We start from the raw sequence: 25110 nt of genomic DNA, 5'->3' as shown, positions 1-25110 counted from the left end.
CTCCCGGGCAAGGAGTGGCGCTCCCATCCCCCGGGCTCTCGAGGGCGGGACCCCTTCATGCCTTGGCCTTCGATTGGCCCCGACCCTCGTCACCGTTGTTTCAGGATTGGTCGGTTGATGCTCCTTCCCCCCCCTTCCCCTGGACTTCCGTTTCCGGTTCTGACGGTTGCTTCTCCTGTAACGATGATCGGGGACATCCTGCTGTTCGGGTAATTAGGGGGACCCGAGGTGGGAAAAGAGAGCCAGACGGGGCGGGGACGCACTTAGTAAACGTAATTCTCCCTCCGCAGGACGCTGCTGATGAATGCTGGGGCCGTGGTCAACTTTAAATTGTGAGTAGCCTGCGTTGGGTTGCGGCTCCACTCGGGGAACTCACAGGCCCGCTCCCGAGGGTGTAAACCCGCCCACGCCGTAGTCCCCGCCCCACGTCGGAGTCCGTCTTCTGGCCACGCCCCTACGCTGCCTTGGTTTCCTTTTGCCCCTCAGCGCCGACCTGGGCTTTTTAAATGCTCGCCCTCGGCTGACCTGCTTCATCCCTAGAGCCTCAGACGCACCCCCAGGAGACAATCCCGACCCAGACCCTCGCCCTGCGCTCCCTGTTTAGTCGGTTGGGCAGGGCAGGTGATGCCCAGAGCGGAACATTGGCCCACCCCAGGTCACAAGCCTGACAGCCGCGGGCTGAGGCTGGAGCTTGGTGACCTTGCTTTCTGAGCTGGTGTCAGGGTCGGGGCCCTGGGGCGTCTGTGTGTCCCAGTGCAAGTGGACGTTGTCTGCTTCTCTCCGTAGGAAGAAGAAGGACACGCAGGGCTTTGGGGAAGAGTCGAGGGAACCCAGCACAGGTAAGAGCTCCTTTCTGGACCCTGGAATTGCGATGGACCTCAGGGAGGACCGTTCTTTCTTGGCAGGTTTTCTTTTTAACTGATTGTGCGAATGGGGACTGCAGAGAGGTGGGCTGATCCTGCCCACTTCTCCACCTGTCCTCTCAGTGAGATAAGCATTTCCTGCAGCTCTGCACTATCGCTTGGTTCCTGTCTGACCCTCACACCCAGCCAGAAGTGCGGTGAATAAATGAATGAGCAAGAAAACTTCACCCGTAGCTGTTCCTCTGGTAGCTGTTGCTTTCAGAGCGTGCAGACCTTTGTCGTTTTGTAAATTACATGCCAACATTCGAATTTTGAATAGATCAGAGGTTTTTTTGTTTTGTTTTTGGTACCGGGGATTGAACTTGGGACCTTGCGCTTGTGAGGCAGGCAGCAGAACCACTGGGCTAAATCCCCGGCCCCTGATTTTTCTATTTTTTAAGTTTTTTTTTAATTTTTCTTTCTTTAATAGTGAAATATTTATTGGTACATTGATGTCTGATTTTTCTTAAAAAGTCAAAAAAAATTTTGGTACCAGGGATTGAACTCAGGACCTTGCACTTGTGAGGCAGGAGCGGTGCCACTGAGAAAAAAATCAAAATTTTAAATTTAGCTCTTTAAAAAATTGTGGAGACTGGTGTGATGGTGGACGCCTGTAATCTCAGCACTCTGGGAGGATGAGGCAGGAGAATCACAAGTTTGAGCCCAGCCTGGTCAACTCAGGGACTTAGCAAGACCTTGGCCTGGGGATGTAGCTTAATGTGAGGGCCCTGGATTTGATCTCTAGTACCACCACCAAAAAAAGATTGAATTGTGTATCGTGGTGCATGGTTATAATTTCAGCTACTTGGAAGTTGAGGCAGAAGGATGACAGGTTCAAGGCCAGCCAGGGCAACTTAGTGAGACCCTGTCTCAAATGATAAAAGGGCTATAGCTATAGCTGAGTGGTAGAGCGCCTCTGCAGCTTGGGATTGGGGGATCCCTTGTCACCCACTGAGGGGCATTGAGAAGCAGGACCCCACTAAGGCAGGGCCTGCGGACTCCTGCACACCCCAGCTCAACCCCTTCACATTATGCATCTCATCCCCCAGCCCTGAGAGGCCTCTGGATTTGCACTTCATACTGATTAATCACATGACTGAGTCTAAAGGGACCAGTATATAGCTCTTATAGTTATTCATTGTTCTGTCAGCTGGGGCATGGTTGAGTGGGGAACGTTTCCCTAGCATGTGTAGGCCGTAGATTCAGTCCCAGAGCAGCAAAAACCAAAGTCATCAGACACTGACTGAGCACTTGCTCCATTGCCAGCTACTGTGCTGGGTGCTGGGATAGAGTGGGGCACAGGATGGATGTTACCTAGGGTGGGAGGAATGGTTCCTAAATAAAGAACAGGCATTGAAAAGAGGCGTCCTCAGCTAGGGATGGTGCTGTCCTGGGAGCCCTGGACGTTGAGTGTGTGGCAGGAAGGCCCTTCGAGGAAGCCATCAGTTCAGGGATGGAGCACTCCCTGAGGAGGACAGGAGCGCTGAGGACCAGAGGCTTAGGGATGGCTGAGCATCTCCCCTCGGTTGGGAGCCAGCCTGTGGGTTGCTGTCCGGAGGTGTTTCCTACTGGTGCTTGCTTTCACCTCTGTCCATAAAAGGTGAGGCTCATTTTCCCATTTTACATGTGAGGAAACGGAGGCTCAGAGATGGGGCTTAACTTGCCTGTGACCACACAGCAAATCAGTGATAGGATTGGAAACTGGAAACTTTTTTTCTTGATACCAGATATCATACTCAGGACCTTATGCTTGCGAGGCAGATGTGGGGAAACTGGGTTTTTTGACCCCAGAGTTTGTACTCTTTCTCTCTCTCGCTCTCTCTTTTTTTGTTTTTTGGTACGGGGGATCGAACTTGGGTCCTTACACTTGTGAAGCAGACGGCGAAACCACTGAGCTAAATCCCCAGCTTTTTTTTTTTTTTTTTTGAGACAAGGTCTCTCTCTGCAATTCAGACTGCCTTAAACTCACTATGTAGCCCAGGCTGGCCTCGAACTCGGTGATCCTCCTGCCTCAGCCTCCCAAGTGCTGACATTACAGATGTGCACCACCATGCCCAGCCCTAGAGTTAGTACACTCAATTGACCCTTCATCCTTTGATTCATCTATCAGTTCACCCATCCATTCATTGATTCACCATCTGTTGATTCATCCATCCATGAGCTCACTCATCCATGCCTCCCTCTATCCATTGATACATCCACTGGATTTGCCCATGCGTTCATTCAGCCACCTGGCAAGCTGGGGAAGGCACTAGTGCTTTACAGGTCTGGATCGGAGCTGAGGTGTCTGGGAGGCTGGGAACCAGGCTCAGGAATGGCAGGACTCTCAGTGGCTGAGCAGGGCTCTCCTGCCATTGCCTGGTGGGCTGTGTTCTCCCCAGGCTCCCTCAGATGGGACTCTGTACCTGCTGCTGCCCCTCCAAGCCTGGCTGGCCCCTTGGCCCCGAAGTGTGCTGCCAACCCCATTACACTGTACCTGGGCACAGACAGGCCAGGCCCCAGACCGGCTCTGGTGCAGAAGTCTTCTCCTGTCCCCACTCGAGGCAGCGCCTGACCTTCCGCAGTGTGTCTGCATCGATCCCCACCCCATGTCTGGGTCGGAACTTTGCTCAGCGGGTGCTCACTGGGTGCTGGGTCCTGCTCCTCCCTGCACCCTGTGCTTGGCTATTGCCTGAGACGAGGGACCTCCGTCGCCAGCTCCTGATGGCCGGCCAGCCCTTGTCACTATCCTAGGGCGCGTGGCACTTTTTGAGCATCCTGGGGACAGATCTGTGTCTTAGTGATTCCACATCAAGGTTGCATCACTGCCTGCCCGCAGCTCGGCCTGTCTGTTGGTTAAGTCTCAGCTTATCTAACCTGTGGGCCGAGATGTTGGGTTGCTGGAAGCATTTTGGAGCCCAGTCTGTGTGTGATGCTTCAGGTAGCATCTGGTGGCTCACAGCATTCTTCTCATTCTGTAGCCCTGGAGCCCCGAGGAAGGTTCCAGAGCCCCCTGGCTTTCTGGAGTCCTCATGTACCAGGTTGCCTCCCTTTACAGGGAGTGGAGAGCAGCATGAATCCCCAAAGCATATACCAGTTTGATAAGAGCAAACTAGGGATGTTTTTTTCCCCTCTCTTTGCAATACTGGGGATTGAACCCAGGCCTCTGCATTGATGTACATCCCCAGCCCTTTCTAAAAACTTTTTACTTTGCAAGAGGGCCTCGCTAAGTCATTAAGTTGCCCTGGCTGGGTTTGAACTTTGGATCCTCCTGCCTTAGCCTGTCAGAGTGCTGGGATGACAGGTGTGCGCCACCATGCCTGGGATGCTTTATTTGTCTATTTTGGGTTTTGTTTGTTTTATTTGGGGGCTGGCGATAGAACCCAGGGCCTTGTGTTCACAACTGAGCTGTAACCTCACCCCTAGGGGTGATTTTATTTTCTAGCATTTCCAACTCAGCTCAAAGTGGTTAATGGAATGTTACGTTCTGTACCCCTGGGGTCAGGGGCCCTTGCAGCCCTTTAACATCTGACTGGTCAGCTCTCAGTTCCCCTTTTTTCTTTGTCACAATGATCTGTGTTCAGGGATGGCCCCAGGCAGGACGCATTCTTCTGCAAATAGCCACTAGGTAAATACTTGCAGTTGCATCTCTGTGATGGGAGAGCTCAACTCTCCTGGGACCACGCAGAGGCAGTCAGAGAAGGTGCTAACTAGGTGTGGGGGTGTGCTGATGAAGCCTTATTCATAGACAGACACTTGAATTTCATATCATTTTTGTCTCAAAAAATATTCTTTTGATTTTTTAAAATTTGAAAATGTAAAACAATTTCAGCTCACAGGCCATACAGAAAAAAAACAGGTGGAAAGGGCTGGATTTGACCTGTAGGCCAGTTTTCTGATCCTTTCTTAGAGCATTGAGTTTACATCTTCCAGCTTAGCAAACCCCTCAAAAAATGAGGGTAGGGTCTTTTTCTCAGTAGTGTGTTAGGGGTGGAAGTCTCAGAGCAGATTCTGATTGGACAGACTCAAGTCACATGCCCCGCCCTCAGCCAGTCAGCGGTTTCCAGGCTTGGTGCTGTCAGAGGATTGGTCAGTGGCTGCTACAGCCCCCGTGTTCGGGGTGGGGGAGCTGAGGAGCTGGCAGAAGAAGCCAGGTGGTCCCAGGAAGGTGAGGGCTGCTGGACCCCATGGGAGTAGAGTCACAGGAGCCCACCACCCCAGAGACATGGGCACTAAAAGCGCTTTCTGACTTTGCAGGTGACAACATCCGAGAGTTCTTACTGAGCCTCCGATACTTCCGGATCTTCATCGCCCTGTGGAACATCTTCATGATGTTCTGCATGATTGTGTAAGTGTCGTCTCCAGGGTGACCTGTGGGAAGATCATTCTCTGTGCGTTCAGCTTGCAGTGTATACTGTGCTTCTGCTTCCAAAACAAACTGCCTGCGTGAGGGTCCAGCCGGGTTCAACTCTCACCGAGGTCCCCGTGGGCGGTGTTACAGCTGATTGGAACAGTGTCCTCCAGGTCCCCCTGTGCCTGGCACTCACCCTGAGCCTGAGTCTGACCCTTGCCACCTCTGCTGGGCTCAGCCTGTCGTGGCATCTGGGCAGGTGTGAAATGGTGTGAATGTCTGGTGTGCGACCTGGTCCCCCCCAGCAGCCCTGCTAGAAGTGGCTGATTTCTGGGTGGCCGTGGTGTCGCACACCTGGAATCCCAGCACTCAGGAGGCTGAGGCAGGAGGATTACCATGAGTTCAAGGCCAGCCTGGGCTACATAGTGAGTTCAAGGCTGGATTGGACTATACAATAAGACCCTGTTTCCCAAAAAAAGCAGCAAGCAGGAGAGGATTGGGGGTCCCAGTTGCAGGGGCAGCCAGGGAAAGAAAGGTTCTCTGGGCAGCTGCCGTTTAAACCAGGATGGAAAGGATGGGAGGGGACTGCCGTTCACAAGCTGGAAAAAGCACAGGACACAGCATGTGCCAAGGTCCTGGGGTAGGAAGAGCCCAGTGTTTGCTCTGTCCTGTTCAGCACGTCTCCTTCATGACCCTGTCTTGTCTGTCTGGCTTCCTTCACTTCCTCATCTGCTGGGCTGTGATCAGGGCAGCAGCACCAGCTCTGTTGTCCCTGCTCGGTTCCTGGAGGCCAGCTTAGTCCCTGGTCCAGCATCCTACCCTCCGGTCGGTCCAGAGTCCCACTGGGCTACTTTGATGTCTCCAGGTCCACTGGGGTTTGGGGTTCTGGGCTGCAGTGCAACCTCTGGCGTCTGTGGGCCAGACCTGCCTGCCCGGCAGCTCTGGCTGCATTTGTTCCACAGTGCTTCTGTCTGCAAGACCCTGGGCTGTGCAGCCTCAACTCTGCTCTGGCCATTTGCAAAGAAGGTGTGCAGAGCCCTGGTGGTGGCCGGCTCTTCCTGTGGGGGACGTGGGTAAGGGAGGTCTCAAGAGAGGGCCGTTAGCCCTGCACTCAAGGCTGAGGCAGGAGGATGGTTCAAGCCCAGCCTGGACAACTCAGTGAGACCCTGACCTAAAAGGAAAAATGAGAAGTGCTGGGGATGCTCAGGTGATGGCCCTGGGTTCTGTGCCCAGGAAGAAAGGAGTCTCCATAGGAGAGGAGGGGTTTCCCAGGGCACTGAGACACTGGTAATCACCTAAGTTTCCACGAGCAGAGTTCCCCAAGCTGAAGGTCGCTGTGTGATGGGCTGCCATGGCGGTGGCGTCAGAGGGCTCTGTCTGCACGTGGAAATGCTGTCCAAGTAGCTTGGCCACTGCCATGTGCAGTCTGACTTCAGTGGTGTGAGTTTCTCACAGAGAACATGGGATAATGGAGCAGGACCTGGTGGTGCGCACCTATCATCCCAGCACGGTGGGAGGCTGAGGCAGGAGGATCCCAGATTCAAGTCCAGCCTGGGCAACTTACCCAGACTGTCTCAAAATAAAGAAAGGCTGGGAATGTAGGTCAATGCAAAGGCCCTGAGTTCAATCCCCAGTGCTGGAAAAAGAAAAACCAGAAACATAAAGTAAATGTTGAATGAGCAGCCTGGTGTGGTGATATACGCCTGCAATCCCAGAACTGTGGGAGGCTGAGGCAGGAAGATTGCAAGTTCAAGCCCTACTGCCTTAGGGAGCCCCTGTCTGTAATGGCAAGCAGGAAACACCGAAAAGCACCCAGGACATGCAGGCAGAAAGCAAACTTTATTACGTTGACGGACCTGGTTGGGATAGTTCCTCAAAGAACCAGGCAGCTGTCTTTTGTCCTTCTACAGTATATGTAGGGTTTGCAAGCAGGAACTAAGTACAGAGGCAGAACGAGCAGTTGATTGGTTACATGTGATATCATTGTTACTGATTGGTCTATAGCAAGTTCAAACTCGGGTTAGAAAACATCAGTCAGGGTACGGTCAGCTAGATAAGGGAGACATATTTGGAATATGCATGAGTTCAAGGCAGGGTCTGCCAAGGAGGAATTTGCCTGGGCTGAAAGAAATAAAACTGCTCATGGCTGACATCCTGGACTGGTGTCCCACCTGTTAGCCATTGTATTTTTCTGTCTCATCAAAAATAAAACATTTTAAAGAGGGATGGGAATATAGTTCAGCAAGAAAGCTCTGGGTTCCATCCCCAGTGCCATAAACACTAAAGAAAGAAAAAGAAATTATTGTTCCCTGCGTCCTTGGTAGTGGTTAAGAAATCACAAAGGGCCGGGGATTTAGCTCAGTGGTTCCGCCGCCTGCCTTGCAAGCACAAGTTCCTGAGTTCGATCCCTGGTACCAAAAAAAGAAATCACAAAGAAGTTGGCAGATGGGGAGTGGTCTCCCTGCTGTCCCGGGGTCTGGAGCCTGCTGTGACACATCTGCAGTGGCGTTGGGAGGAGGTGGTGGCCCGATCTGGTGTCCCTGTCAGCTGCCAGAGAGTGGCATGTCCTTTCTCTTTGGCTGTAGTGACAGTACTGATGAGAATGCTTGAGCACAGACTCTTTTTTTTAAAGAGTAGGAAAAATTTATTTATTTATTTTTGGTACCGGGGATCGAACTCGGGACCTTGGCGCTTGTGAGGCAGGCGCCGGAACCACTGAGCTAAATCCCCGGCCCTAGAGTAGGAAAAATTTATTGAGAGAAGATAGCTTCTGGGCCAGGGATTTAGCTCAGTGGCTCTGCACCTGCCCGGCAAGCACAAGGTCCTGAGTTTGATTGCCGGTTCCACAAAAAAAAAAAAAAAAAAAAAAAAAAAGGCTTCTATCTAGGAGAGCCAGAAGGGGGACCGGAAAGTGGGTTGCCCCTGCACAGGCTCTTTTACACACAGGCAGGTTTCATGTTCTTGAGTATAAACCTGGGTGTGAAATGGCTAGGTCACATCAGAACTCTGCAGTTATTCTTCGGAAGAACCAAAGATGGTTTTCCAAAGTAGTGGGGCATGTTACATTCCTACCTGCAGTTTACAGGGTCCCAGTTCCTCTGCTTTCCAGCTTTGATAGTGAGTCTTTTTTAAAGGTGACCAGGTTATCTTTAAATTTTATTTTATTGTTCTATTGTTTTAGTTTTTTGAGACAGGGTCTCACTGTGTAGCCCAGGCTGCCCTTGAACTCACAGCAGTCCTCCTGCTCAGCCTCCTGTTAATTTTATAGATGTTGTGAGGTAGAGGCCCAGCTCCTCTCCCTTGTGTGTGGAGGCCTGTTGTCCCCGCACCTGTTACTCTTTCAAAGTAGCCGTTTTCCCTTTGGACCAGGTTGAGGTTTCTGAGCTATTACAGGGGTGGCGCGGAAAGCCCCATGCCCGTGGGTTTGGCAGCTCCGAGCTCCCCTGCAGGGCTGTGTCATAGCACGTAGAGCAGACCCAGGCCTGATGGGCAGTGGCATCGTCTCTAGGGCTGTGCTCTTCCACGTGTTTTTGACTGAACAGAATGAACTGTAGCAGGCTGTTTAGTGATCTGATTTTAGTCACAGAGGTCACCCTCCACTGTAGTGGCACAAATGGGCTAAAGCGTCACAGATTCATAAAAGTGCTTTGGTCCCTGTGTCTCCAGGGCTCCTTGGGATCCCAGACCCCGTGGACATTTGAGTCCCTTCTGTAAGAGGGCATAGGATTCGCTTAGTCCCTGCACAAGTCCTCCCGCATTCTGTAAATCCCTGGGCAGTTACTTACAACACTGACTGCAGTGTAAATGCGATGGAAATGATTGTTGTGTTTTGTTTGAGACAGGGTCTTGCTGTGGAGTTCAGGCTGGCCCTGAACTCATTCTGTTGTCCAGGCTGGCCTCCAACTCATGGTGATCCTCCTGCCTCAGCCTCCAGGGGGCTGGGATCACAGGTGTGCACCACCATGCCCAACTTTATGCGTACATTTTTTGTCTTGTTGTTACTGGCTATCGAACTCGGGAACTGGTGCTTTCGAGGCAGGCGCCAGAACCACTGAGCTAAATCCCCGGCCCTTTATGCATACTTTTTAATAGTCACTTGTGTAGTTAAAGTAAGCATCTTGGTGTTGTAGAATGGTTTCCCGTGTGGAGCAGCCACACTTATTTTTAAAATCAGAAAATGGTGGAAGTCCCAGCCAGGCATTCATCTCTGGCGTCCTGAGCGCCGTCACCTCTGTGCCGTGCGGTCACCGCTGCTCTCTGACTTTTGCAGGCTCTTTGGCTCTTGAGCTCAAAGGTGGAACCAGAACTCACTGCCCGGATGTGGAATCTGCCTTTCCCCATTCCCGATGACTTCAAGGGTGTTTTTAAAGTAAACCAGGGCCGTCCCGGGAGCCCCAGCTTGCAGTGGGTGGAGCCGTCTCGCCTGCAGCTCCTGCCTGGAGGAAGGTTCCATGAAGGCCTGCAACACAGCGACTTCCCGGACCCAGAGGTGCAGTGGCTCCTCTCGGCAGGGCCCCTGCTGGCCTCCCTAGAGCCCTGCTTCAGGATGGTCCTCGGTTTGTTTTTAATAACTTTCCTTTTGTCCAAATCCTTCTGACTTTTACAAATTTTACAACTCATGGGAGGACCTAAGCAGAAGCGTCGCCTGCGAGCTGGAAGAAGCCTCTCTCGGGCAGCGTCTAGCTGTGGTGAGTTGAGTGTCCAGCGCCAGGTGTGATGGATGCTGGATTTGGCCCGGGTGGCCTCTGCATTCCTCTCATCCGGCGATGTACTGTGCCCGGCCACTTCCTGGAGCGAGGTCAGCCCAGGACTTAAAAGGCAGAGGTCACCTGTCACTGACCTATTAAGACAGCCCGGGTGACTCGTGGCTGGTTTCTGAGGAAGGGGAGCACAGGATGCTTGGTGATAGTTCGTGGGGTTTGAAAATTTGCTTTGCTTTGAATGGCTTTGTTAAATAAAAGCACTGTGGGAGCACTCAACATACCATTGCTTGAATGGTTGGTTTGTTTGTTTGTTTGTTTGTTTGAGACAAGGTCTCTGTGTAGTTCAGGAGTGCTCCTCCTGCCTCAGCTTCCCGAGTGCTAGGATCACAGGCGTGTGCCACTGTGCCGGCTCAGAAGTGTCTTTGAAGGGGGGCCCTGGTTTCTCTGCTAAAATGAAATACTGTTAGTCAGCGGCTGAATCCTATAGCTTTTTGATTTGTTTTGAGTTTTGGAATCTTGACTCATAGGTAAACCTAGAGGGAGAAAATGGGCTTTTACAACTCAATCACATTGAAAATAAAGCTCCTTTTAAAGAAGGAACTTAGAGGGCCTGGGATTTAGCTTAGTGGTTCTGCCGCCTGCTTCACAAGCACAAGGTCCCAAGTTCAATCCCCGGTCCCCAAAAAAAGAAAAAAAAAAGCCTGAATCCATAAAGAAGGAACTTAGGTTTGCATAGTTTTTAGATGGGAGGCATCTTCCTGTGTAGCCTAAACTGTCCGCAAACTCCTGCACTCAGATGATCCTCTTGGCTCAGCCTCCTGCGTAGCTGGGATTCCCTGGACCATGCCATTGTGCCTGCTTTGTGTACGTTTTTTAAACCAAGAAACCAGCTTCCAACGTGAAACATTGCAGGTGACCTGTGGGAGCGCCCAGGAGTCGTCTTTCGGCTGTCAGAAATCAAGGCAGTCTGGGAGGTTTTCCCTCTGACTCTGGGCAGGAGCTGGGCGAGTTCCGCCCAGGGTCAGGGCCCGGCCGATGCTCGTCCTTCCCTGGCCAGGTGTTTGCTCCTGTCCCACTGCACTGTGACTGTGGCAGCTCCTGCTTGCTGGGCAGGGGCGGGAGCTGGGTTCAGAGGATGGGCATGTTGGGAGGTCAGTGTGGCTGGGCCTCGACCTCGTGGGATGCCCTAGCAGCAGGGTGGCGACCTCAGGTGCTTTCAAAGACCAGTCTCAGGGGCACATGCCGTCCTGTCTCCGTAGAGGGGGCTGGAGCCCAGGCCTCTGCCCGCCAGGTGAGCGCTCGCTGCAGAGCCGCAGGGCCAGCCCTTAGACACAAGCCTGGGCCCAGCGTTACTAGGGTTGGCTTCTAGGTTGGTGTGGTGGTGTGCGCCTGTCATCCCAGCTGAGGGAGGGGGGCTGAGGCAGGAAGATCACCATGAGTCCAAGGCCAGCCTGGGCTACACAGCCAGACCCTGTCTCAGAAAACAACAAAAAAAGTGAGGTTGTCGGAGCCCAGTGCCTTGCAGCACCCGTCCCTGGTACCCGATGTGGCTCAGACCCCGTCTCTGCGCCTTCCTGGTGGGACTGAACCTTTTGGCTCCGTTCTCCAAGCCTCAGTTTTCCTGTGTCTGGAATTGGCCTGCAGATGTTGCCTGCCAGGAGCTGTAAGCCCTGCACATCTGACTTGCTGGGTGCCCCATGTGGCTGTCGGCGTGGCACAGAGCCTGGTATCCTGGCCGGGTCATGTGGTCTCCTGGTGATGGCTGATCAGGGTGCCTTTGAGAACTGGAGCAGCTTCCAGGCCATGGGGAGCCTGTGCCTGTCCCTCATGAGGCCCGGTATCCACCCCAGCTCCGCTGCTGGGGACCCCTGCTTGTTCCCATCCCGCCCAGCACCCAGTGGCTCAGTGCCGCTGTCTCCTCAGCCCATCCTTCCCGGTGGGGCAGTGGAAGCTGGCTGGTTCCCAGGTGAGTTGCTGTCCCGGGCTGGGCTCCATGTTGTACTTTGGCCCCTGCGTCCCTGCCACTGCTGGGACTGGTGTTCTGACACTCACTGCTGCCCTCCTGGACCTGCTCCCTTGGGCAGAGACAGGACAGGTGTGTCCCCAGCTGATGTCACAATGGCCCTGCCCGGCCTGTTTGTTTATGGTCCTGGGGTTGAGCCTAGGGCCTGCACACAAGCTCTGTCCCTGGGCATTGCAGACTTCTTAACAGTTTGAGACAAGGTCTCACTAAGTTCCTAAATTGCCCAGGTTCATCTTGGACCTATGAGTGTCCTGCCTCAGCTTCCCTGAGTGCTGGGATTGCAGATGTGCATCGCCACATCCAGCTTTAAGTGGCTCTCATTCCCTTGTTGAAAAGTTCCTTATTACCAGTGCATGTTCATTGTCAAAAATTATAAAATGCTGATTAACTAGAAGGCAAAAAACTTACCCATAGTTGGGCTGAGCCAGAAAACCAGCCTGATACGAAGTCTTCGGCCTTTTCCCTTTTTTCTTCTGACTCTTTTTTGTTAATGTGGTACTGAGGATGGAACCCAGGGCCTTCACACAGCTGCATCCCCACCCCTTTTTATTTTTCATTTTGAGGCAGTCTCACCAAGTCACTGAATTTCCCAGGCAGGACTAGGCACCACCAGGCTGGTTTTTTCTTTTTTTTTTGGTATGGGGGATCAGACTCAGGTCCCTCTGCTTGGGCAGCGAAACCACTGAGCTAAATCCCCAGCCCTCTAGGCTATTTTCTTTATGCAGGATCAGTTGAGTATGGTACATAAATTTTCTTTCATTGTTTTTTTCAGTACTATGGATGGAACCTGGGGCCTTCGCACCTGCTAGGCAAGCTCCATCCCAGTCCTTTCCTTTTTGTTTTGTTTTGCTAAGTTGCCCAGACAAGGGTTGAACTTGCGATCATCTTGCCTCCGATCATCCTGCCTCCGCCTCCCAGTAGCTGGGGTGAGACGCAGGTGATGCTGCACCAGCCTTACAAACATCTTTCACAGTGCTGAAATCCGAGCGCTATGCCGCTGAGCCAGAGACTCGAATTTCTTTCTCCAGCGGAGGGAGAGGCCGGCCGCCTGTGCCCCGGGGCTCCGAGGCAGCGGGGCGTGAACGCCTGCAGAGCTGACCTTAGCAAGCCTGTCTCCTTTCCTCCCAGCATTTCATCCTCGGAACTAGGTTTGAGTTTCTGAGATACTCGCCAAGCCCCACGGTGTCTTCCCTGGTGGAAGCCAGTGAGCAGGGTGGAGCCTGCCTCCCTGCTTCGCCCTTGTTTTTCCTCACTGTGCAGGGCCAGGCACCCCTCCCCGCCCTGAGAGCCCGGAAGTGGAGTGTGGTGAGAGTGCGTGCTCCTGGATGAGCAAAAGAACCACTGCAGATTGGAAACTCAGACTCCGCAGTGTTCCCGGTAAGAAATGGTGAGGGCTGGGTGAGGTGGTGCACACCTATCATTCCACACCCAGGAGGCTGAGGTAGGAGGGTGGCTGTGAGTTCAAGGCCAGCCCAGGCTACATAGCAAGACCCTGACTCAAAAAAAAGAAAAGAAAATGATCTGGGGTGTGAGTTTTAAGCCTTTTGCTGTACTATAGTAATCATCCATACGAAGCTTGTATTATGCTTGCCATTGAGAAGACACACACACACAGCATCCAGAAAACAAAGAAACCCCCAGGGTGTTTTGAGATTTAAAGAGAAGACCTAAGCCGGGGTCCCTGCAGCTTGCCTGTCACCCCAGCTACTCAGGAAGCCAAGGCAGGAGGGTCACAAGTATGAGCGCAACGTGGGCAACTTAGGGAGACCCTGTCTTAAATAAAAAGAGCTGGAGGGCCGGGCATGGTGCACACACCTGCAGTCCCAGCACTTGGGAGGCGGAGGCAGAGGCAGGAGGATCATCACGAGTTGAAGGCCAGCCTGGGGTACATTGCGAGACCCTGTCTCAAATAACCAAAAACACCAAACAGACAAATGTTGTCTCTCTTTTTCCTTTTTTCAGTACTGGGGATTGAAGTCAGGACCTTCACATTGAGCTACATCCCCAGCCCTTTTAATTTTTATTTGCAGACTGGGTCTTGCTGACTTGCCAAGTTGCCTTCTCCTGCCTCAGCCTCCCAGAGTGCTGGGAGGACAGATGTGCACCACCATGGCTGCCTCAGATGTCATCTCTGAGGACAAGATGAGAAATTGCCATCCTCAGCCAGCGCCTTTGATGTTGCCTCTTCCCTCCGCATGTGAGGTGTCGGGTGCGCTGTTCCTAGTGTGAAGGTGAGAATGTACGGGGCCCAGCGGGTGAGTTGCCTGAGGCCAGCCACAGTGGTCCAAGGCAGGGTCCCCTGGCCATGCCCCGCCTCCCACTCAGGACCCTGCACTGGCCCAGCAGTGCTGTCCTGTTGTAGAACTCCCCCCCTTCAGGCAGTGTGCTGTGTATATGCAGATGTCCCAGGGTCCCGGGCTTCTGTTCAGAGCCTTTCAGATGAAGGATCAAACCTGTCTGTTGTGTCACCACGAAGAGCCTAGCTTGGTGCTGTCATTAGTCATTTTTGCTGGGCTTGGTGGCCACACCCGTCATCCTAGCCACTTGGGAGGCTAGGGCCAGAGGATTGCAGGTTCAAGGCCAGCCTGGGCAACTTCGTGAGACCTCTTTCTTGAAATAAAAAATAAAAATAAAAAAGAGCTGGAGTTGTAGCTCAGTGGTGAGTGCGTGCCTAGCGAGCATGAGGACCTGCATTCCATCCCCAGCTCTTCCAGAAAGAAAAAAAAAGTCTTTTTCTATAGCAAACTGTTGGAACATTCATGCACAGCCGGGCAGGTGTGGATTGAGTGCCCTGAGGACAGGCTTTGCAGCGATGAGGTTTGCTAGGGGCCCAAGGAGGACCATGGGCTTTCAGAGCTTGGAACGACAGTGGGATGCTGCTCTGTCCCAACTGGCTGAGGTTTCTGGGACGTCAGTGCTCTCTGCCATGGCCCCGGCAGCGCAAGTGCCATGTGGCGCAGGAGGCAGAAGGCAGCAGGCATCAGGCAGCAGGCCGGATACCGGGAGGCAGGGACCCCGCAGGACATGGCCCAAGACAGTCAGTAGGAGTCTGCTAGCACGAAGGTCGCAGTTGCACCTGAGTGGAAGCTTGGCGACACATCTACTGTGGGCTGTGAGAGCCAAGTGACTGCAAGTCCCTTCTCCACCTCAGGTTCCTCCACATTTGACACGAGGGTTACAGTGGTCACTGTCATGCCTGTGGTTTCAGCAGCTTGGGAGGCCGAGGCAGGAGGAGCTCTTGAGCCCAAGAGTTGAAGGCCAGCCTAGATGACTTAGTGAGGTCCTGTCTCAGAACAATAGCAGATGTGATGATTGGGGTTTCCATTATTGAGAGGTGTAGCAGGCCAGCCATGGAGACTGCAGAAGTGGAGGTTGGCAGGCTGCTCCCTGTCTTGTTTTCTTAAAGTTTTTTGTGTTTTTTATTTTTGTTTTTTGTTTTTTTGGTACTGGGGATCAAAGTTGGGTCCTTGTGCTTGGGAGGCAGGCGGCAGAACCACTGAGCTAAAGCCCTGGCCCAAGTTTTTTGTGTTTTACCAACTTCCTGAGGTAGGACTTGCCTCCAGGTCACCTGTCCCAGTGCCTGTGTCTCGGTGGTTGCATCTACAGGTGCGCAGCCGTCACTGCAGTACCGTACATCACCTGGCCCTGCCACCCTCCTGCTGCCCTGGCTCAGCAGCCACCTCTGCTTTAGGGCCACATCAAAGCTGGGTGGCCTCGCTCCTCTGCCATGGAGAGCACCCATGGGCTGCGTGTCCATGTTGTCCAGTCACCAGCGTCCCACGTGTGCTTTGTTTCCTTGGGGAGAGTCCGGAAGTGGCGTTTTGGTTACGTGGCAACTGTCTGGCGCTAGGGCACCAGGCAGAGCGTGGCTGTTTTTTTGCAGTGCTGAGTATTGAACCCAGGGCCTTGTGCATGCTAGGGAAGTACTCTGCCACTGAGCTACACCCCCAGTCACTGTTACCGTCATTGTTAGTATCTTGTGACAGGGTCTTGCCAAGTTGCCCTGGCTGGCCTTGAACTCATGATCCCCTGCCTTAGCCTCCTGAGCAGCTGGATGACAAGAGTGCAGCACCACACTGGGCTTCTGCTGCGTTCTCTTAGCTAAAGTGAGCTGCGTCTCTAGCCACAGTGAAAGGGGGCTGACAGAGACCTGGGTTTCATCTCGGTCTGCCTGTGAGTCCCCAGCATGGACCCTGAGTAGTAGCTGCTTAATAAATGTCACTGCTTGTTGTTACAGTCACCAAGAACAGTGACGCAGAACTGGGGCAGCAGGGAGACCACAGTGCTCAGATTAGAGCCACACCCGGCATCAGCGGTCCGCCAGGGCTCGCCACCCCGACTTTGGAGATTAAGGGTCCAGTGCAGCTTACCCAGTTGACGGCGGCCACAGTCCGGGCTGGGGACTGTGAGGCTCCCTGAGCCAGGACAGATGGTGCAGGGGCAGTGTGTGCTCTGCCTGGAAACCAGCTGCAGCGAGAGGTGGTGGTGCACGCCTGTCATCCCAGCACTGGAGAGGCTGAGGCAGGAGGATCACCAGGAGTCTGAGTCTAGCCTGGGCTATGCAGTGAGCTCAAGACCAGCCTGAACTACATAGCAAGACCCTGTCTCAAAAGAAAAAATAAATAAAAACACATTGTGAAAAGGAAGCCAGATTTGTCTGTCCTTCCTATCAGAACTATAGTTTTCTTTCTTTCCTTATTTTTTCCCGTTGCATCACGTGTGTATGTACATATATATGTACATATTCTAATAAAACTAAAAGATAATAGTTTATGTGCTGTTTTATCATTATTAAATTGGGAGAATTTTGCATTTCTGTGTTCTGTTTTTTGTATCTACAGCTCACCTGTTTGTATGTGTGTATATGTGTGTGTGTGTGTTTTTTTTTGAGACAGACTCTGGCTATGTAGTCCAGGTTGGCCTCAAATTTATGGTGATCCTCCTGCCTCATCCTCCCCAGTGCTGGGGATTACAGGTGTGCACTACCACACCTGGCTACATGTGTTCCTTTTTTTGCTTTAGAGATTTACTCTGTGTGTGTGTGCGCGCATATGTGTGTGCAAGGGAGTGTGTGTATGTGCATGTGGTGCCAGGGATCAACCTTCATGCCTCTGGGGATGCCCCTTGTCATGTGGAGGCCACCACTGGCTGAGGTGTAGAAGGTGGAGCACCAAGCTGGTGGTGCCTTCCAGCTGAAGTGACGCTGGTGAGTCTCTAGGTCTTCCTTCAGGATGCTATCGCTTCCGGCCTCCGCCTCCTAGCAGTCCTGTGATCCCAGCAATTGGGAGGCTGAGGCAGGAGGATCGAAGGGAGTTCAAGGCCAGCCTGGGCTACATAGTGAGACTCATCCCAAAATAGTACCAGGGAGCTGTTAATATAAGGGAGCTGTTGCGGAAGAACTATTGTAGCAAGAGGATTTATGGCCTGCCTCACTTTTCCAAAAGCAACAGGAGTCACTTGGAGAATCCTCCATGGGGCCGAAAGTCAGCCCAGTGATCTTCAGTGTCTTGGGACCTCACAGGAGCTGCTGACACCCTCCCCATGCATGGACCATGGCTCCAGGTGGACCCCTGCCGAGACAGGCACCTGTTCCATGTTCAGTGTGGAATAAAGCAGTGTGTGCATGCATCTCTGTGTGTGTCCTCGTGTGCATGCACAGAGGTTTTAGCACAATTGTACAAAGGATTGCATTCATTCAGGCAGTACTAAAGCCCTGTGGTGCCTAGATCTGTGGGACCAAGTGAGCCTGAGTGCCAGGCCAAAGGTGATGAAGGGCCCATTCACTGGGTCTGCCTGCTGGCAGAAGCACTAGTCCCCTTGGGAGTGTGCTGGGACTCACTGGTGTTGAGCAGCATTGCGCTGGGGATGGGTCCCAGGCTGAGCACACCAGCTGTGAGAACTTCTCTGTCCCCTGAGGGGACTGAATTGGCAGGGCCATGTGGCACCCACTCGTGTTAATTCTTCTAAGAACCTTAGAAAAGCAGGTAATGAGGGCTTTCCAACTTGTTCTTAAAATAACCTGACCTATGCAAAACCAACCACTATGTCTATGTGATCCTTGCTTTAGTTAAAAAAAAAACAACGCTGCACATCAGAGTTGGAAAGGAGGAGGATGAGGACTGGACCGTGACTGGGGAAGGGCCTGTTTGTTCTGCTTATCTGGAGCAGATATCGAACTTCTCCATCGGGCCGCCTGCCAGCTTGGACCACAGTCATGAGGCTCAGTCCTGGACCGAGCCACCAAAGTGACCCTGCCCTGTTTATTTTCTTCTGCAAGTGTGAGGTAGGCCTTTTCCCACGTGCAGGAGCAGCCGTTTCGCAAATAAAAGTGCTTCCCACAAGCAGACAGATGGGAGGTCCGCAGGTACCTCGCAGACCTGAGGACCACGTGCTTTTCAGCAGCGCCTCTCCTGTTTGGAGTCTGCCTCTTCTTGTGACCAGCAATAGTGTCCCTTCTGAGGCCGTGGGTAATGATCCACCCTCAGCGGCGCTGCCCGGTGGAAAGCCCTTGCCTGGGCTCCATCCTCAGCACCACAAATCATTTTTTCTGTCGTTTTTAATTTTGGCAGTACGAGGCATCAAACCCAAGGTCTTTGCACAAGCGCTCCGTCCTCAGCCTTTCTTTTTCTTTTTTGATACCGGGGATCGACCCTGCGCTTGGGAAGTAGGCGGGGGGGGGGGGGTAGGGTAACCACTGAGCTAAATCCCCGGCCCTCCAGCCCTTTTTTATTGAGACAAGGTCTTGCCAAGTTAGTCGCAGACTGGGTTAGGGTTAGGTACTTGCCACTCTCCTGTCTCAGCCTCCCAGAGTGCGGGGATCACAGGCGTGCCCTCCATGCCCAACTTGAGCACAGTTCCAGAGGGACGGTGGCAATCAGGACAGTGAGGGGGAGGGAAGACCGTAGCTTTGACCTCGGCAGCTCTGCCTGTGACCTAAAAACCCGGGCGGCTTTGGGCCTCACTTTCCTCCTCCGTGAGGCGCTGGTTCAGGTATCCGTTTTGTAGCATCTCCGCCCAGCGGGGCGAAAGGGGGTTTGGACTAAAGTCTGAGCCGGGGAAGCAAGAGCAGCGGGTGCGAGTTGGGGGCGCGGCCACCCGCAGACGCCGGGTCCCCGCCTCCAAGCAGGGCGGGCCCCAGGCTCGGCACGCGGAAGACGCCCGTTCCCTCGGGGGGGAGGTCCCGGCCATTCCACCCAGAACCGGCCGCCTCAAGCGTCCAGGTCCAAGAGCTGGGCTCTCGCTTTCCGTCAGAAAATTCCGCCCACCCTGGCAGGGCAGGGGCGGGGTCTCGCGGCCGTGGCCGTTGCCCCACCCAACCGCTTCCCAACGGCTCCCTGGGCCTGGTCGGCGGGGCGGGGAGGCGCGGGGCGGGGAGGCGCGGGCCGGGCGAGTGCGCCTGTGCGCGCCTGCGCAGAAGCATGGGGCGTGGTGCGCTCCGCCGCCCCGCCCAGGCCTGGAGTCTCTGCCCGCCCCATCTCCCAACCTCCTCAGCGTGGCGCCGACGCTGCGTGCGGCGCGGGTTACCCAGAGTGCTCTGCGCGGGGGCCGCTCACTGGAGTTTGGTTCTCGAAGCGGCGGTGGCGGTGGTGGCGGCGCTCCCGGGGCTCCTCCTCCTCCCTCGGCGCCGGTGGCGGCCGGGGCCCGACCCCGGCTCCCCTCTCCGCCACCCCGCGCGCCCCTAGCTCCCCCGGCGCCGCGGGGAACATGCGGCTCCGCTCTCGGAGGCCGGCGAGTGAGTGACCCCCGTCCCCCGCCTCAGCCCGCCCGCCCGCCGGCCCGGCCGCTCCCCCCCGCCTCGCCCAGGCAATGACAGCGGCTCCGGCGTCTCCGCAGCAGATGAGGGACCGGCTGCTGCAGGCCATCGACTCCCAGAGCAACGTGAGTACCCCGTTCGCGCCGGGATGAGGCCGCGTGGGCCCGGGACCCTCCCCCGCCCCGGGCCGCCCGCCTGTGGGTCCCGGGGGCCTCGCTGGGTGCCCCCCTACCCCCAAGGGCCGTTGCCATCCCGGCTGCTAGCCCGCGGGGTCCGGGCCGGGGCGGTTGGCGCGGCGGGCGGCGCTCGGTACGCAAGGCCGAGGCTTCCGCGAGGCCTGGGCGGAGGGGCGAGCGGGGCCCGGCCGAGCCTCCCGACCCCTGCCCCGTCCCTGGCCAGTCCGCCTCGCTCGCCCCAGGACGCGGGGCCCGGAGCCCCCGGCGAGGGGGGAGGGGAGGGACGGCGGGGAAGCAACTGGTGTCCGGGGAAGCTAACGCGGGGTCGGGGAAGCCTTCCGCGCCCCTTCCTGGCTGGAAGTCCTTTTCTGGGCCACCAGGGAGGCCGCGTCAGCCCAGTACCTGGACCCACAAAAACCGGACTCCTGTGGGGTCGCTGCCCGGGACAGGGCCGGGTGTGGGGTGCCTCCTGGGGTGCCCCTTGCGTATCTGGCCTGGCCAGAGCCTGGCTGTGGGTGGTGGAGTAGAGGTAGTCGGTCACACTTGGATTCACCCAGAAACTCCGCTTCTTTGGTCTCTTCCCCACTGCGGTCTCGCCGGTGGTTTGTGACCTGGGCTGTCAGGGTTAACTCCATGGCCTGCCTGCTCAGGAGCCCCTTGGCAGAGGCTGTTGTTTGAAGAGGGACTCCCTGCACTCCCGACTGTAGAGGAAGCTCACCATCGTCTCAGGTGTTTCTTAAGGGTTGGGGGAAGTTAGGGTTCTTTCTTTTTGCTGAAGGTAGTACGGCTGTACCTAGATGCTGTGGTATCCAGGTACGGAGGCAGCATTTGCTGGGAAGTGGCTGTGGAAAGCCCTTTCTAATATACTGGGGACGGAAGGAGTCTTGGGTTTGGCCAAGCAACTCAGGCTTCTCTCATGGGAGGAGCCTTTGCTCTTGCTGTCCGTGAGATGAGTTTGGCCAGTTACTCTCAGCGGTGTACTTTAGTCTTTTTTTTGAATAATTCACATTGGTAAAGTCTTGGTAGAAATTGAGGGGCCATGATCTTTCTAAGGTTTTGGTTCCTGTGTCATAAGGTTCCTGGTTCCTGGTCTTCAGGCTCATAAGATTGACCTAATGGTAATTATCTTTAACAAATATTATTGGCTTTTTTGTTATGACTTTGGGGGCAGAGAAGTTACAGGCAATGTAAAACCTTTTAAAAGGTCTTTTTTGCAGTAACTGGTACTACTGCTGTTCCAAGCCTAAAACACTGAAGGATAAAAAAGTAGATGTGAAAAACTAGCCTTGGTGACTTTGGCATCTTTCTTGGAGCCAGACTGTCATTTCTTTTTCCAGTGCTCACTTTGTTTTTCCAGAATCTGAGAGGTTGCTGAGATATTAGCACAGGTCCTTAATGTCACCTAGAAGAGCTTTGGGACCAAGAGGCGCTTTGACAGGTGGTCATGGTGTTGTAGCTTAGGTGGGCAGTGTTGCAGGGCTCCGGTGTTTGTAAAGTTCCAATTTAAAGGGTTCCTTGGAGTGGGAAACAAAGAGCAGGAGGGAGCAAACCTTAGTTTTCTGTGCCTTAGGGTGTGCACAAACGTGATATTCATGTAGGCCCATGGTTAGGGAAATGGCATGGAGTTCATATTTCCTGTGGCTTATTTGTGGGGGACTCTAGTGATGGGTTGGGTCGAGCCCTGCTAACGTAGGTGTGGTGGGTGGGACTGGAAGTTTGAGAGTTGAGGAACGAACCTCTTTTACACGCCATCCTTCTCGGTGACCTCCGTGAACATCACTAGCGCATTTGACAGGAGTGTGCGGCTTTGAGCAAGCACTGCTTCAGAGAGCCTGGCGTGGTGGACTAGACGTCTGGTTGCCAGTGGAGGAGGCACAGGGCCCGGGACGCCTGTGTCTGCAGTCTCTGGGATGGCTCCAGGCTCAGGTGAGGGAAGAGCTGCCTTGCTGGGGTATGACCTCCACTGGGTAATTGACACATTTAAGATGCTCATGGAAGAAAAAAACAAAAAACGGGGACAGTGTTGGAGAGCCAACACTAAAATTAAACCTCTTCAGAGAGAAGTGACAGCGAATTGTGTCAGGTAATGCTTACCTTTACAGGCATGCAATTATGTTTAACAAACTCAGCTATTGCTTGAAAACTCAGTGCGGAGCCACCTGACCTAATATTTGCAGTGCAGCATTTGAAAAGTTGGGGAAGTAACACAGTAATGTGGGCCTACTGACCCATCTCCTTGCCCTCGAGTTCCTGAGAGGAGAGGAAAGCTGTGCATTTGCTCTAAGTTTAAGCCTCTGGGGTATTTGAATTTCTATAGCAGTAGGCTCAGAGTTAGTAATTTCTGCCAGTTCTGGAAGGAGTAAATCCTCTTCTTTCCTTCTCAAAAAGCAGTGAGCAGTTTTGCAGAACAATTGAAGCCTCACTTTAGGCAATGTGTGTGTTAGCTCAGGGTGTTGAAAATCTCTCCAGAGTGTGGCATATGCATGCTTGTTCCCAGTCAGTCTCGAGGCACCATGGGTGAAGCTGCAGGCTGTCGTACTCCTGTGCAGCAATCAGAGGGAGTCCCCTACGAAGTCTCCTTGGCAGGTGCTCGCTTCCTGTGCGCAGGGGACCCTCACTGTCCTTGGAGCTGTGCCGAGTCTTCCTGGCAGAAGGTGCCCTCCTGAGGGTGTTGCACTTCTCATCTTCTCCGTCAGAGGAGGATCTCTGGACACACGTTCTCCCTGCTGGTTCACCTGACTGACCCCTAAGAGCTTTCTTGGACTTGACACTCAGGAGCTGCATGTGAGCTCCTCGTTTTCTCAGGAAGCCCCGGCGACTGCAGTGCTTCTCAGTTTAGTGGTGGGTATCGTGATGACGAATTTACGGAGAAAGACAGTCACAGGTGGCTTGAGCCTGTTCTCCGTAGAGCCAGGGGGAACACAGACATCACATTAGGATACAAAGCTGAAGACTAGCCCAGGGCAGGATAACTGCCTCTGTGTTCAGACCCAGGAGAGGCCTGAGAAGGCTGTGTGGGGAAGAGGGACTTGAACCAGCCGTCAATGTCAGCGTCATGCACCTGCTGTCGGGCTCTGGAGCAGGAGGTCTTCTCAGGACCACTTTATTCCTGTGGTGCTGCAAGCATTGTGAGCAAGGGCTCTGTGGAGACACGGGCAGTAAGGACCCACTTCCCAGCTTAGGGTAGGTGGCCTCCAGGCCCTCGTCTGCACAGGGAGACCAGCACAGGTGGGTGCACCCAGACTAGGTTCAGCTCTGGAAGGGGCAGCAGAGGCTAACATCAGTTGTTCTGGGTTTTGTTTGTTTGCTTGTTTCAAATGTCTGTGCAAGGTGCATCGTGTGAACTCAGAAGCAGACACGTGTGTGTACATTGACTGCATGTCACCCTACCAGTGTGCTGCTCCCTCCCAAGCCCCATACAGGGAGGCAGGGTGCAGAAGCCAGTAGCAGAGCCATAGCAGGTGCTGCTCAGTGCCAGGAGAGGAAGAGATGCTTTCTGCTTACCTGGTGTGAAGTGACTGGCCCAAAGTTAGGAACTTACCCAGAGTTATTAAGTGACAGTGCTTCTGACTCTAAACACCACCACATTGCTGTTGAGAGACAGATGACTTCAGAAGGGGTATAAGGTGAGGGCAGTGAAGTTCATGATGGCCATGCTAGTGCCCACACTTGGTGCATGCTTCCCAACCATTCCTTTCCCTTTTGGGGCATGCCTGTCGGCCTGGCAGAGGGGTTCATGACCCAGATGTGTTTCCTGATGAGGGTAGCCCTACTACACAGATGTATGTGAGGTTACACCTCAGGTTAGATTGACCTAGAGAGATCTAACAGGAGACCATGTAGGTGACCTGTCTTGTCCGTCGTGGGCAATTATCCACCAACAGGGAGCTGCTCCTGAGTCCTCTACTCCCACTTGGTGTCTGCTCAGGATGATAGCACTGTGGTAGTAACTGAAAATGCCGTTGACCCAGCAGAGAAGGGTAGACTGTATAAATTGCAAAATGGAACCCTGTTGATTCTGACTCTCCATCGTGTTAGAGGATGCAGCCTGAGAACTCTGCCTGGCCCAGCAGTGGCCCAACTCAGTGACATTCCTGTCTTTGCTGTTGGTCCCATGCTGGGACCCAAGGGAGGGCAGTGTGGCCTTGGGTGACTTGGGGAAGCGGGGAGGGGACAAGTGCTCCTTGGGAAACTGATGTGAGTCCTTGTTGGTGACTCGCTGTGTTCCTCAGAGGAAGGTGATTTTTCAGCCTGTCCTCAAGAGGTCCCAGAGGCCCGGGGGGTTGTCCCAGGACCAGCTCGTGAGAGGGACCCTTTGTCTTGGAGATAGCTGGACTCTTGGACCCAAAGGCAGCTGTATGTGTTGTAACCACCTCAAGGTGCCGAGCTCAGGGTGAGGTGGAGGGCTCCTGTGCTTCACCAGAGCCACAGGTTGGTGAGGACCAGCTCCAGTGTGGCCTCTGGAGACTGCTCCCCAGTGGCAGTGTGGTTTTCCTTTGAGTCCTGGGTAGAGGCTCTCCTGAGTCTTCCTGGTCCCTTGGGAGACTGGGGCAGGAAGGTCGCTTGAACTGGTTGTCAGAAGGGCAGCTGGGATTGAGGTTTAGCCACTGGTGACTCAGGCAGTGTGTGTTGAAGGAGGCCACATCTCGTGCTCACTCTCAGCACTCGTTTTTTTGGCGGCGGGGGGTACCGGGGTTCGAGCTCGGGTCCTTGGCAGTGGTGCGGCAGGTGGCGGAACCACTGAGCTAAATCCCCAGCCCTATGAGCACTCTTTGGAAGCCTTCCCTTTGCCCTTCAGTCTACCTGCAGACCTGCAGTCTTGAGGCCAGGAGCAGACCTACAGTGTTCTGCAGGCAGTATTTCAGAGTGTTCTGCCAGCATATTCCAGGTCTGTTGTCAGAGAAACGTGGTGAAACAGAGAGGAGGGGCGCTGGGCTGGACATTTGGAGCAGGTGCTTGTGTGGCAGGTGGAGAGGGTGCAGACCCGAGGGTGCCCCATGCTCCTGGGGAGGAGGCAGGCAGAAGGAAGAATGTGCTTGTGGATAAGGCGAGTGGGTGAGACTGGGGGAGCCTGACCCGTGTGTAGCTCTTAAGTCCAGATGGGACAGTTTTCCTTCTGTCTTATTTGACGACAACTCCGAATTTTTGAGAGCATGACAGAGCTTTCTGGAATATTCCATCACCTGAGTTGAGAAGGGTTACTTAGGCGGAGGCAAGCATCCA

At 54.0% G+C, this 25110-nt stretch overlaps 2 protein-coding genes across 5 annotated transcripts in view; both read left to right on the top strand.

The window, feature by feature from the left end:
- The first annotated feature begins 57 nt into the window (after positions 1-57).
- On the top strand, positions 58-16770 carry Smim7 (small integral membrane protein 7). 2 transcript variants are annotated; one of them, XR_015447622.1, is made up of 8 exons: positions 58-209; positions 291-332; positions 787-839; positions 5139-5229; positions 9503-9920; positions 12731-13335; positions 13989-14189; positions 16196-16770. XR_015447622.1 is itself a non-coding variant. In XM_013068702.3 (5 exons), the coding sequence occupies exons 1-5, from the start codon at positions 118-120 to the stop codon at positions 9516-9518; spliced, it is 294 nt and encodes a 97-aa protein (XP_012924156.2). In that variant the 5' UTR covers positions 111-117; the 3' UTR covers positions 9519-10211. The 2 variants fall into 2 exon arrangements, 1 of the variants encoding a protein (XP_012924156.2); XM_013068702.3 differs by lacking the exons at positions 12731-13335; positions 13989-14189; positions 16196-16770 and having other exon boundaries at positions 111-209; positions 9503-10211.
- Positions 16771-19475: 2705 nt separating this feature from the next.
- The window catches only part of Med26 (mediator complex subunit 26), a 43728-nt gene continuing 38093 nt past the window's right edge, over positions 19476-25110 (top strand). For all 3 annotated transcript variants that reach the window (XR_015447603.1, XR_015447604.1, XM_004873270.3), the window contains exon 1: positions 19476-19836. Coding sequence is in view for 1 of the 3 variants with exons in the window: in XM_004873270.3 (XP_004873327.1) it covers positions 19765-19836 (72 nt within the window). In the remaining 2 variants the exon portion in view is untranslated. The remainder of the gene's footprint in view (positions 19837-25110) is intronic.

The sequence above is a fragment of the Heterocephalus glaber genome, unplaced genomic scaffold (assembly GCF_053883595.1).
Source record: "Heterocephalus glaber isolate CG9 unplaced genomic scaffold, H.glaber_assembly_v1.0 deba00001761, whole genome shotgun sequence".
NCBI classification, from domain to species: Eukaryota; Metazoa; Chordata; class Mammalia; order Rodentia; family Bathyergidae; genus Heterocephalus; species Heterocephalus glaber.
The sequence above is the reverse complement of the archived record's forward strand: the minus strand, read 5'-3'. Positions and strand labels throughout refer to the sequence as shown.